The sequence below is a fragment of the Necator americanus genome, chromosome I (genome assembly GCF_031761385.1).
Source record: "Necator americanus strain Aroian chromosome I, whole genome shotgun sequence".
Lineage (NCBI taxonomy): Eukaryota > Metazoa > Nematoda > Chromadorea > Rhabditida > Ancylostomatidae > Necator > Necator americanus.
The window spans coordinates 5,005,372-5,018,033 of NC_087371.1; the positions used below are offsets into that span (position 1 = coordinate 5,005,372).

General features: G+C 41.0%; 2 protein-coding genes across 3 annotated transcripts; one reads left to right on the forward strand and one right to left on the reverse strand.

The window, feature by feature from the left end:
* Positions 1–2,468: 2,468 nt before the first annotated feature.
* Positions 2,469–2,920, reverse strand: RB195_004527 (uncharacterized protein; the record flags this gene model as incomplete). The annotated part of the gene is made up of 2 exons (XM_013444521.1): positions 2,469–2,624; positions 2,732–2,920. 2 exons carry the CDS (start codon positions 2,918–2,920, stop codon positions 2,469–2,471), a joined length of 345 nt encoding a protein of 114 aa, XP_013299975.1.
* Positions 2,921–5,503: 2,583 nt separating this feature from the next.
* RB195_004528 (uncharacterized protein) lies at positions 5,504–12,542 on the forward strand (the record flags this gene model as incomplete). Of its 2 annotated transcripts, none has more annotated exons than XM_013444520.2 (12): positions 5,504–5,633; positions 8,010–8,116; positions 9,264–9,449; positions 9,523–9,783; positions 10,254–10,430; positions 10,702–10,837; positions 10,996–11,129; positions 11,539–11,616; positions 11,697–11,846; positions 11,898–12,091; positions 12,143–12,373; positions 12,443–12,542. In XM_013444520.2, 12 exons carry the CDS (start codon positions 5,504–5,506, stop codon positions 12,540–12,542), a joined length of 1,884 nt encoding a protein of 627 aa, XP_013299974.2. The 2 variants fall into 2 exon arrangements, with proteins under 2 accessions (XP_013299974.2, XP_064033672.1); XM_064182405.1 differs by having other exon boundaries at positions 11,898–12,079.
* Positions 12,543–12,662: the final 120 nt, after the last annotated feature.

Genomic DNA, 12,662 nt, shown 5'->3' on the forward strand with positions numbered 1-12,662 from the left:
GTACGCAAATGCACCAAGCAACAACGACAACACTCGTGATTCATGTCGGTTTGACCCGACTATAGGTTTTGATAATAGAGAATTTATTTATTTTAAGACACATTGTGACTAGTTCTGTCGCGCGTAAAACTGAAATAAATCTTCTAACCTAACAAAACAGTTTTCAGACTAGCCTTGCTGGCGTCAAATTGTAGCCAGTACTCGGACTTTATGAACTTTACAGCTGCGTAAACAGCTGTGCTCGAGGCGGTGCGGTGGAGCATAGTGGTTACGATCGTGGGAGGACCCTTACGAGCAGAATTCTTCGCTGCAGTTCGCGATGGACCCATATCGATTCCAACTGCTATCAGTACCGCGCCGCTTCGAGCTCATCGGATTACACAACTAAACCATGTTTACACCTTATTGTATATCTAGTAAGCAGCAGAATTTGCTCCACCTACACAATCCTAGATGCATTGAAGATTGCCATCGTCATATTACCCCTGAAAGAATAAGACGGGATTGCACAAAGCACGTCTTTTTCTGGATTACCGGGAGAAACTAATCGTTCCCACGTTACTAGTGCGCTACATGGCTACTTCTCTCTATTCGTGGGATCTCCTAATCCTTATAGGACCCCTGAAGTCATTTATTTGCAGCAATTGATCATCATTACAGAAGAACGAAATCATACTCCTAGGTTACAACCAGAAGTGAATCTCTCTGTCTTACACCAATTTCTAGTGACGTAATGAGTGTAGAACTAGAACCATAACATTTATGGACAATTACCGAACGAATACGCAGTGATAAGCTGTTGTTCCGTTGCTAGGCTCGGCCCTAATGAACACAGCGCAAGCGCCGTGAAAATTCCATCATAGCATTGAAGCTTTGTGGAGTGCGCCACTTGATTGTCAAGCACTCCTTTAGGGAAGCGGGAAGCTGTAGGAGTGAAAAAATATAGGTGGATTTCATGCTCATATTCAAAATCAACCTAAATCGATCTCGCGAATAAATCCTATCCACAATATCCAGTGGTCGCCGGAAACAAAAATATCTCGTACGAGTTGTTCCATGTATTCTTTGACATAATGCAACAAAACAGCCCTCTCAAGACAGAGGTAGCATACCACGAAATTGACGGTATTGGATTTCTCCACGAAAAAATAGGGTCAGGGTGTAAGCTTCTTAGAGATATATGACACGTTCTTAGGTGCCTAGTAGGGAAATTTGATCAACAATACCGTTCCCGGAGACTGTTTCAGGAGAATTAGCGGGGGGATTGAGCGTGACCGCACTCATGCTCGTGATGTAGTACCAAAGAGATCCAAACATGGTCAATTTCGTAATATGCTCCACTATATTACTTTACTTTATATTACTATTTTCTATATTTCTATTCTTATATTACTATATTTCTCAACGACAAATTGTGAAACGAGTTTATAACGAGGAATTTAAAAAGATCATTTACACTGGAATCTAACTCTTTTTAAGGGCTTATGCATACTTCTGGTGTTGAAGCAATTAAACTCTAATTATCTATTTATCGATTTATCGATTCAGTTGCTCAAATCACTTTTATTCAGTGTAATTCCGGGAAACGGTCATGGTACATCGATGCAAGATAAGGAATGTGATAAGGAACACCGTCATAGCTTTAACTTCCTCAAAAGCTGAAATAGTTCCGTGCAGTGGTAGTGATAACGTAGTGGTCTCACTGGGAATTCCTTAAATAAGGTCCATAGGTCGAATACAAATATAAACACCTTACGTAAAAGCTAGAACTCCACAAAGACTTTGGTAATGTTATTTTATCAATGCCCTCATACTCAACTGATTGGATCTTCAGGCACCTCGGCTAGACTGTACAATCCCCCTACTTTTATCAGATAGAAGTTTATTTTTTATTAATCCAAAAAAAAAGATCCAACCAGGAATTCTACATCGATACGTCGTTATGGAATGTTATAGTATAAGATTTCACAAGCGGTAGTCCGTTCTATGTAACTTGCTCATATGCACGATTGATCTGCTGTCCGTGTTAGGGTGACCACAATCTATATGATCCTCACATACGAACCACCATATTTTTAGGTAGGCCCAAATCGAGTTCCATTCCTTCATCCTACTTTCTATCCTCTCTTTGAGGTCTTTGGTTGATTTAATTCACATAATTTACGCAATGTAGTAACAACTTACATTTTCCAAACTTTATTGAACATCCCATTATTACGTTCAGAGATCGAATGGAACCAAAGAAAGAAAAATGCAGTGGTGGTCAAAAACCACACGAGGCCACGACATTTACATGAACATCAGTTGCAAGCAAAGCCTGCCAAAAACTAACACATATATTATACAGTCAAAGGCTGCATCTTGGTCATACCACAACGCAACCTAATGAGGTGGCTATGAAAGAGTGAGGTATCGTGAGAAAGGGATAAACGGGAAGGTACAGGAAGGCTTGTCTCCATTTTGTCAATTTATTTGGCCTTAGCTTTTCCAGCCTTCTTCGGAGAAGATGCTGATCCCCCAGCTTTGTATGCTGCCATCTCCTTTTCGTATCGCTTCTTCTCGTCAGCGGCCATTTTCTCCCACTTGGACTTATCAGACACCTTGGCCCATTCGACACCAGCGGCCTGAAGTGCTCAAGAAGCTAGTTTCGTAAACTCTCACATGATGGAAATAGTGACCACTAGTCTTGTGAACAATGGAACAAATACCGTCGAGAAAATTAGCTACTCACCCTTGAAACATCAACGACGCTCATACCAGGCTTGGCCAGTTTTGAGCGGTTTTCGTTCAACCATAACATGTAGGCCGACTGAGCACGTTTTGGAGCATTCGGGTCCTTCTTCTTTCGTTCTGCCTTCATTTTTGGCGATTTCACTTTCTTTGGAGATGAGGAAGCAGCAGCCTTCTTTGGGCGACCCATTGTAAATGTGTGCTGAAAGCAATAGGATCGACTGAGTTTAAATACACGAAGACTTATCACACATACACGAAAATAAGAGTAAGAACGAGGAGGGACTCAATACAGTTCAACTAGAAATGGTATTCTAAGGATTAAGAACTAATGAAACAACACAGGATCGACCGTTAAAAGCAGAAGAAATAGAAACAACTACCCAAGTGACCACGAAACATTCTGCACTAAGCGTTCGTCGCGCCCTTTTCGACCGAAACGTCGAGGGCGGAGCCGGCGCGACGAGATAGCGCGTCAGCGTAGGTGCGCAGACGATGCGATAATGGAGAGAGTATGGGGTGGCGGAGTGTGTCGGATACACAGAATGGCGCCAGTTCAAAATTTCCGCCAGCGTTGGCACTTTGCCAACACGACGGGGCTAGCAGGAAACGCGTCACTTTTTGAATATCTCCGACAGATGGCCTTCTATATGTAATAGACGCGATAGTCGAATGAATCAAAGAGTTCGATTGAGATTAAGAATAAGCTGTCCACTTGTGGATTATTTGGTTTGTTTGAGGCCAATTAGTACAATTAGTTTGTACGATATTTTAAATTAAGAAATCCCAGACGTTCTAGCGATTCCACAAGTTCTCAGTCAATCTGTAGAGCTGTTTCTTAAGCCGTCCAACAGTCATCTAGAGTTACAATCGAGAACGATTTGGGACTGTTAGTCGCTTCTATGTAGTCGAGTCCCAAACCACTAACAGCCTACTTCTCCTCCTTCTTCCCTCTCTACTTCTAATAGCGTGAATCAGAATTATCCATTTCTCTGCAGTAAACTCCGTCTTGCAGACAATCGAGACATTAAGTATCTGACAGAACATTTCTTTTTCTTAAGAGAGGGAGAGATTCCTAAAGAAAAGAAAAGGTGCATCGGAAGGAAATTTGAGATTAACTAGACAAACAATACCATAGTAAAACAATGAGGATAATGATTAGAAATCGAAGCCGTTCACACACGAGGTCTAACACGATGAACAAGTCATAACGTGTGTGAGTCACAGGAGCAAACGTGTCGAACGTCGACGCGCAGTCGATGACCTATTCGCTGAATGGCTACGATGAGAATCATAAGAACACTACTCAAAAAAAAAAAACAGATTTCAAATGTGGTCAAGAAAACATCGGTTCCAGAAACGCAAAGTAATTGAAGTATTGTTGAAAAAAAGAAATAAAACTAGTCGATTAATGGTGGAGATATCTTTCAGGTAGATGATATTAAACTTCTCTACTCATTCACCTTCCTCATTCGTTTTTTTTTTCCTGAGATCCAGAGATTTTAAAACATTGTATGACACAAATGAGGTTCTTCCCAACCATACCATGATTGTGTACTACTTTCTTAAGCTGAACCAAGATTGTTATTGATCTTTATTCTGGCTAACGTTGGTTCAGCTTAAGAAAGTAGTACACAATCAAACTCTACAATGCCACGATTCAAAGAAAGTCGAACTTGGAACATACCATGATTGTTCCCACTTCCAATAATCTTCTGACCACGAATACGCGAAAATATTGAGGAATATTGAAATATTGAAAGATATATTGAAAAAATACCACTAATACCACAAAAACCATTAATCTTCTGACCAATACGCGAAAATATTAAGGAGCTCTGTTTCCATTGGAAGTTTTTTTCGTGTTTCTGCTACTATCTTTCCCGATAGTATGTACTCGATTTTCGTAGTGTATGAGTTGACACATTCCATCTGTAGTTAGTCTCATTTGCTATGCACGTGTTTACTTGAATTGAAGCGTGCAATCAGAGACCAGATTGGTGCTGTAAACTCGTCCTCGCAACTACAAAGTTTATACGGTTGACATTAAGACGTAAGACAACCATTTTACGGTCCTAACATTACCTCTGAGACCTTTCAGATAAACATTTATGCTGTTAAAAGAAAAACCACCACATAAGAAATAACAAAAGACTTCGAGAGGATTGAAACTCTATTACCATGAGCCATGAGAATGTCAAATGAATCCTTTTTTCTCAGCTCTCATTTTTGCCCTTGTCACGAGGACCAACTTCATTATTAGAAAGAACTTATTGTTCTAGAAAATGTAATAACTTACCAGGAAGCACATAGCAGATGTACTGGCAAACATGTTTGAGTTCAGAGGTATCTTTAGTAGATTAAAAAAAACTTTCAAGAGTACTGGATAATCGTCCCTTCGAAAAGAAGAGAAAATAGCATACCGGGAAGCATATTTGCTCAGAAACATACTCGACACAGATAACCTCTGTAGATTTCACTATTTGAAAGAAAAACCTTCAAGGATACTGCATAATTGTATCCTCTAAACAAATTAGTAGAAATCACAACATCGGAGCTATCTGCTGAGTTCGGAGTTGATATTTTATGTTATATCGCAAGATATTTCCATAAATCAAATTTAAATGTACGCAATTTCCGTAAGAAATCATAGGTAATGTTTATCACATTATTGCTGGATCTTTAGCACTGTTTAAGACATAAATATTATTTCTTCATTCTACCTCATTAACCAGATGAGTATCACAAGAAAAGTAGGATCTTTTTTTTTCTCATGGCCTTTCTGTTGAGCATTATCCCTCAAGTGAGGCGTGATGTTGGCTTAGGCGATCCGCGGGTCACACGAGCAGCACAGCACGATGTCATCGAGACAAAAGATGAGGTCATATCAACGTACGTCGATGGTTAGCGCAAAATAATTAAGAATTCTCAGGGCAAGCAGGTGATCAAAACAAATAAGAAGTGTTTTTTTTACTAACTTCTAGAAATGAAATTCTCACAACAAATACGTGAAAGAGATTAATTCTCCTTCCATTTTAAGACTTACGGGCGCCGCATACTCAGGATAGAAAGTCTAAAGGAAACGTGTGTAGTGTTGCAGAAAAAAAAACCCCGACACCTTACAAACACTTCTCAATCTATCGATGTTAAGCTGATCCCATGGGCACGGGAATGTAAACACGAGCGGCTGCTTTGCGTCTAAAAATTGTTCTGCTTAAAAAAGAGCATTATATCCGAAAATTAACGACGAGGCGGTTTTGCAATGTGATATCTAGCTTAAAACATAAATATATAATATGAACACATGCATATTACATGAATGTATCAGAAATGTAATTCGCAAAGTTCCTATCAGCTTCGTTTTCTGAGAATTATGGACGAACACCTGTTAGGGACACATATTGTTTAGAACGTGACATATCTCGATTAGTATAGGTTTATACATATTAATAAAATCAAATCGAGAAATTGGAACAGTCTAGATACTAGAGTAATCAAGATGTACAGGATCCTACCAGTTCTGTATGATATCCTCTAGAAACGTTAATCTAATAAAACATTGGTCCATAGGAAATGAAATAGTCCATTCTCGGGGTGGAGTGTATTAAGAGAGAGAGAGGGGGTGGGGGGGCACTCAACCGTGCGCTTATTTCTAGAAGTAAATAACTAAGTTAGTCAAAGTTCTAAAACCTAAGCATTAGTCTTGAAGGATCTAAGACATGCAGGCTAAAGCTACTGAGAAAAAAAAGTAGAGCTTCCAGAATTAAGAGCACCGTTGAAGCTGCATTACTCTGCATTAATATTACTTTAGAAGAGACATGCGTCGAACGTCAAAGGAAAAATATTCGCTTAGGTGAGAGAAGAACGCAAATCCAGAACTGAAAGACATCGACTGAGCTACCGCTGGTGGGAACATCCAGCAAATGAACGTTTTAAAACAACTGACTTGATTGAATGTGCGATGTAATGTTAGGGAAAAAAGAACTTGACGAATGTGTTTTACGTTTGAGTATAGATCTTCTTCCAGTAACAAAACCCCCAACTTTTATTATTCTACTATTAAATACAGTAGTAATGTGGAATGCTCCTCTACGTCTGCAAACGCTGCAAGGTTTCCCGACGTGCGGCTCGGATTTCACGTGCCGCCCGTTTTCAACATTCCCGCCATCTTCGTGCTTTTTTTTTACTCCAGATTCTTCTTCTCTTTTATTTTTTCGAGATGTGTGATGTTTCAAGGTTGTTGTTTATGTGGTTTCTTGTTCAACATTCTTATTCCTTCCTGTTTCTTCTAGGTTGTAGTTCTTTTTGGACTATTTCTTCCTTGAAGCTTTTCCATATTCTGATTAAATGTCAGAAGACATCTCTTTGTACCGTTTTCATATTGTGGTTTTCCATTGCTGCTTATTCCAATGGAACAGCTGTCGGTTGCTAATTCGCTCCTCCTTAACGTATTCCATTCATGAAAAGATTATCGGTTCTACAGATCATATGTTCCGTTTGTTCACGTTTCTCCGCACTAATCAATACTCCCCTTTTGTTACAAACCTTTCGGTCGTCGTGGTTCATCTACCACCAAATAGAACTTGTTGCATTTATTCCCGAAAGTACACAACAGCTCATAAATCCAAAAACTACCTTTTGATTAGGAATTCCTTATGTTCTGTTACGAAATCTGACTGCACGCGACGGTCTCACTTTCTGAAATTAATATGAAATATCGTTTAGCACGGCAGGTGGATATCTTTGTCATCAGATCATCCAAAGAATTCCAATCCTAGCCATCTTCAAAACCAGAGAATCCCCTCTCCCTCTACAATAGTTCTCTTTAAATTAGTGGGGCTGCTCGATCCCCCTATTCTTTGTCACAGTCCCTGCCCATTATTGAGGCGCAACTACTTCCTTCCACCCAAAGGACACCCCAGTTAACACGTCCCGCAACAAGATTCTAAAGGTCTGCAGCGATTTTGCTTAGACTGGTCTCGACGCGACGGCGTTGTTGCGTATCGATTCGCACGCGGTTCCTTTTTGTGGCGCGAGCGGTCACGGCCTCGCTGACCTCTTCCGCCTTAGGCATGTTTTCTTAGTGTATAATGTTATTAATTGCTTCGTTCGAACGGTTGTGATGAAAGTATTTTATGCTCATTGCTGTCGTGTGACTCTCGTGTGTTCGGTGTCTCTCGCGTGATTCTTTTTTCTTTGCATTGGCAACGTGCCGGGACTTCGTTTGTATTCGTCGTGAATTCATGACATTCTTTTGAACTTACATTTACGTTTTTAAGTTGCCATCATGGCTGACGTAGAAATGGAACAACCTAAAGTTGAGCCTAAGGAAGAGGCAGTGGAACAGAATGGAAACGTCAACAAGGAAGAAGCTAAGACCACTTCGGTGAGTTGGGGTCCTTTTTTAAGGCACACAGAAGCTCCGCATAAGGCGTGCTCTGTTTACCGAGCAGGAAAGAAAAATAGAATCAAACAGCCGAATCGTATAGGCTGTTTTAACAGGTCGTCATTGTATCAATGATGACCTGAAGTAGTTAATCGAATGATGACAGCATTTGGACGTTGTTGTGACACAGTTTGAGATATCGAAAGTAATAGAGGTAGTAGAAAGTTGGGTTCAGCTTCATGCTGACTAGACATTGTGCGATTAACTGTTAGTTTTTACAACAGAAAGAATAGCTGGGATCAGTTGCAACTATAGTTTGACACAGCAACGCAAACGAAGTCGAAAACACAAAAATGACGTTATGGAAGGCATACTTTATGCCTGAGGAAAGCCTGTGATTAACAGTCAGCGGCATAGTTTCTGGCTTTAATGTATATTATGTTAAAGGCGTTTGTGATTCGTGTTAAAATTCAAAAACGTTGCACCTATGCATAGCAATCCTTATTTCACGAAATGAAAATCCGTTATTAGGAATAGTTGATGCTGCAAGTGATCGATAACTTCTACTAGATCATCGCTGTTGTCCTAGTTAACAATATAATTTCGAAAGATTTATTGAATTCCTCTTCGTGGAGTTGCGATAATATAGGAAGGAAAAGCGAACTATTTTATCATAAATACGCTCGTAAATGGATAGGAAGATGGGAGGATTGCACCGTTTTTCCACAAAGTCTAGCAACTGTTGATTGTATGGTCGTTCGGTCAGTACATGCGGCATTGTTTCGGCTAAAAGCCCTTAGCGAAAAACCATCGTTTAATCTTACGTTCGGGTTCGTCCATAAAGAAGGATTATTTCAAAATAAGAACATAAAATTCTGTCGCGTGAGTATGGCAGTGATCTTTGAAATGCATGAGGAATTAATTTCAATGGTAGCGTTCATAATTCCTAGCGTTTTCAATACTCCAATACTATTGTGCATATCTTATGAAGAACTGTATCAGCAGAATTTTTGCACTATCCTGCTAAAATATGGAAACGAAAGGGCAGTTGTGCCATGAAAAGTGTACGGCTGCGTCAACGGAATAAATGTGGAAGAATGCATTTTTGCAATTTCTACCATGGGCTGAGCCCACATCTTGTTTTCAGGAATATGAGGAAAATGAGACATATAAGAAGTTGATCTCCCAACAAATGAAGAAGTCAGTTGCGGAATCTTTGATGAAGCTCTTCGACAGCGGATACATGACAGCAGACGACGTTGACGAGCGTGCGGTTGAGATGATGAACTCTTTCCCAGAAGATCAAGCTCGCTACATAGTTGAACAACTGAGGGTTTGTTATCTATTTATGTCGAACTGATTGGTTCAGACTCAATTATTATATCATTTTGCTCATTTCCTTTCAGGAGTCAAGGCTCTTTGGTGTCCAAAACAAGGCTCAGTACTTGATGTCGTTAATGCGCAACTTCCGCGATCGTGTCCGCAACCAGGGCGCACAATCCGTTATGGCAGGAAAGCTCATAACTGGACCAGATCCCGAAAAAATGGCTGAAATTTTGAAAAGAACTGGATACTCTTTGGAAATCACAGTTGGCCAGCGAAAATATGGAGGTCCCTGCCCAGACTGGGAAGGACCACCAACTGGACCTGCTGGTCAGGGACATGAGGTACTGTTTTATAGCTGTAATTACAGTGTGCGGAAACCGATGTCCGAACTTAAGGAATCATGGCCTGTTAGAAAAATTGTTAGAATGTTAGGAAAATAAATGCATTGAGTTTAGAGGCAGCGTCGACGGAGTTTTTCTTGGGTGATTTGCATCAATACCTGGGTTATAGCTGGAGCGAATTAGAGCAATAACTCAGAATTCCCTCTATAAATAGTTGCGTCCGAAGTCCCAATGAATGTTTCGCGTTTAAATTGTGATACTTGCAAAACTCGTCCCAAAACCATGATACTTAAACTATTAAAGAAAGGATAAAGGTACTTGAACTACTAAAGGAAAGAATTTTCTTCGGATGCCACCTTCCATTGTGCTATCCTACAACTATACACGGTCGTGAGGCAGTCGCTGAGTTGTGCTACGATGTTCTGCAACTTGTAGATAACTGTCGGTCTCAAGTGCAATTTATCGTTTAGGTCTATGTGGGACACATTCCACACGAACTCTTCGAGGATTCCATCGTGCCCCTCTTCGAGCAGTGTGGAAAAATCTGGGATCTCCGATTGATGATGGATCCTATGTCTGGCAAAAACCGCGGATATGCGTTCTTGACGTTCTGTGAGAAGGCCTCTGCTGCTGAAGCAGCCAAGAAGGTTATTCGCTTACCTTCTTTTCGTCTCTCTCTCGCGTCTAGGGGGCGCTCTTAGTCGTTGTGCAGTCGTGACTCCTTTTTTGCCGCGCTTTCTTGCCTCATTGTTTTGTTATTTTGGTGTCCTTGTTATCTCTTGTACTTCATTGATTTCGCCACATATGGTTCGACTTATTTCATTCATCCATTTCATCAAAATTTTCGAAAAGATGCGTTGAAAACAGCGCCAAAACTGAAAAACTGCGCAAAAATGCACGAACAAGCTGTGATTTTAGTATGATGGACACGAAATTTTGCCCGGAAAAGCTCTGAAAGTGAACGTCTCTGTCGCAAACACACGTCTGTTCCTTGGAAACATCCCCAAGTCGAAAACTAAAGACGAAATTCTTGAGGAGCTCAAAAAGCACGCAGGTAAAAAAGAGCTGAGGCCCTTGTCGTTTTTGGAACCAGTTGTTTCGAGTTGTTCGTTTCTTTTGAACAGTGGATGGGCTAGGTAAGCCAGCTAGCTGGTCAGGTAACGTTTTCGTTCAAGTACGACCCGTTTGGCCTACTCCCTTAATTGTTTGCAGAGGGTGTTACGGACGTGATTGTCTACACCATCCCGGATGCCACTGAACGCCACAAGAACAGAGGGTTCTGCTTTGTCGATTTCGCGGATCACAAGACAGCCTCAGATGCTAAAAGGAAAATTCAGCAGCACAAGGTATATGCACAACGAATAATTGTAATAGTAACAGATGTGAATCATTTGGTTTATTGAAAGAACTCGTTGGGAAACTAATGAAAACTTAGAAAAAAAAAATGGTTGAATATCTACCCTGTGGGGGCTGTGATTCAAAGCATTGGTCAGTAATCTCGGAATGACTGCAGGAGTCGGTTGTGTATAGGAGATTTTTGGGACTAGCTATTAGTGTCTGAGTAGCAGATTTCTAGTTCCGGAAGTATATGTTTTATGGTTTGAAGTCGTCGCTCTTTCCTCACAGATCATGTGTATGAGCCAGTTCCACAGATTATAACAAAGACAAACCAAATGAGGAATAAGAAATGAAAAAAAAATCAAAATTATGAGTTTTTGCTTTCGCAATGAGTACGTAACCTTTTCATCTTTGTAGATCCGTCCTTTCAACAGCGAACTTGTCGTTGATTGGGCTGAGCAACAAGACGAACCAGATGAAGAGACAATGAATAAGGTAGGTGTCATTTTTTTGTGGTTATTGATTTGATGTTAGTTCAACTTGTGAGTACTTCTAAGCATTTTTTTTTTCTTCAGGTTAAAGTTTTATATGTTCGGAATCTTAAAGAATGTGTGACCGAAGAGAAGTTGAAAGAGATCTTCGGCACATTTGGAGAGATCGAGCGGATAAAGAAAATTAAAGACTACGCCTTCGTTCATTTCAAGGAGCGAGATCCGTGCTTGAAGGTACAAACCTTTACTTAGTCTACTATTGCCTTCAATTTCAGTTTTGTTTAGGCTTTGGAAGAATGGAACGGAAAGGATTTGGAAGGTGTAAATATTGACTGCTCTCTAGCTAAGCCGCAGACAGAGAAAAAGAAGAAGCCTATGCGTGGTCGCGGCATGGGCATGGGAATGGGAATGGGATACGGCGGTGGACCTGGTGGATTCGGTGGCGGTCGTGGCCGTGCCAACAACATGTATCCGAATATGTTAGTCTCCAGATATTCCCTTCCAATGTCTCTTAACCTTGTTTTTTGCAGGGGCTTCGACGACTACAGTTACGGTGGTGGTTATGGAATGGGAGGCGGCTACGGAGATTACGGCTATGGAATGGGTGGAGGCGGCTACGGTGGGGGATACGGCGATTTCCAAAATGGTGGTTATGGTCCCCAAGGCGGCTTCGGAGGACCGTTTGGAGGAGGAGGTTTTGGCGGTCGTGGAGGCGGTGGATTCCGTGGTGGGCGCGGTGGCAACAGAGGAGGATTTGCAGGGTATACATTGTTTTCAATTTTGAAATTATGTTCTAACTAGAAATTCTTGAGAGTTATGCACATATTTAGGCGAGGCAAGCGACCGGGTGACAGGACTGGAGGCCCAGCGTCAAAAAGGGACAACGGTGCACCGGACTTCTCGGCTGATGTAAACATGAGCTCGTTTTAGATCTGATCTGATGTTTCCATTATTCCTCTCATGTGTTTGTTGTTCTGTGCATACTGGCAGTTCTATCGTGACTTAATGTTGTTCTGCTGTTGAGTTGTTGGCGCGATTTTGTGTCGCCGT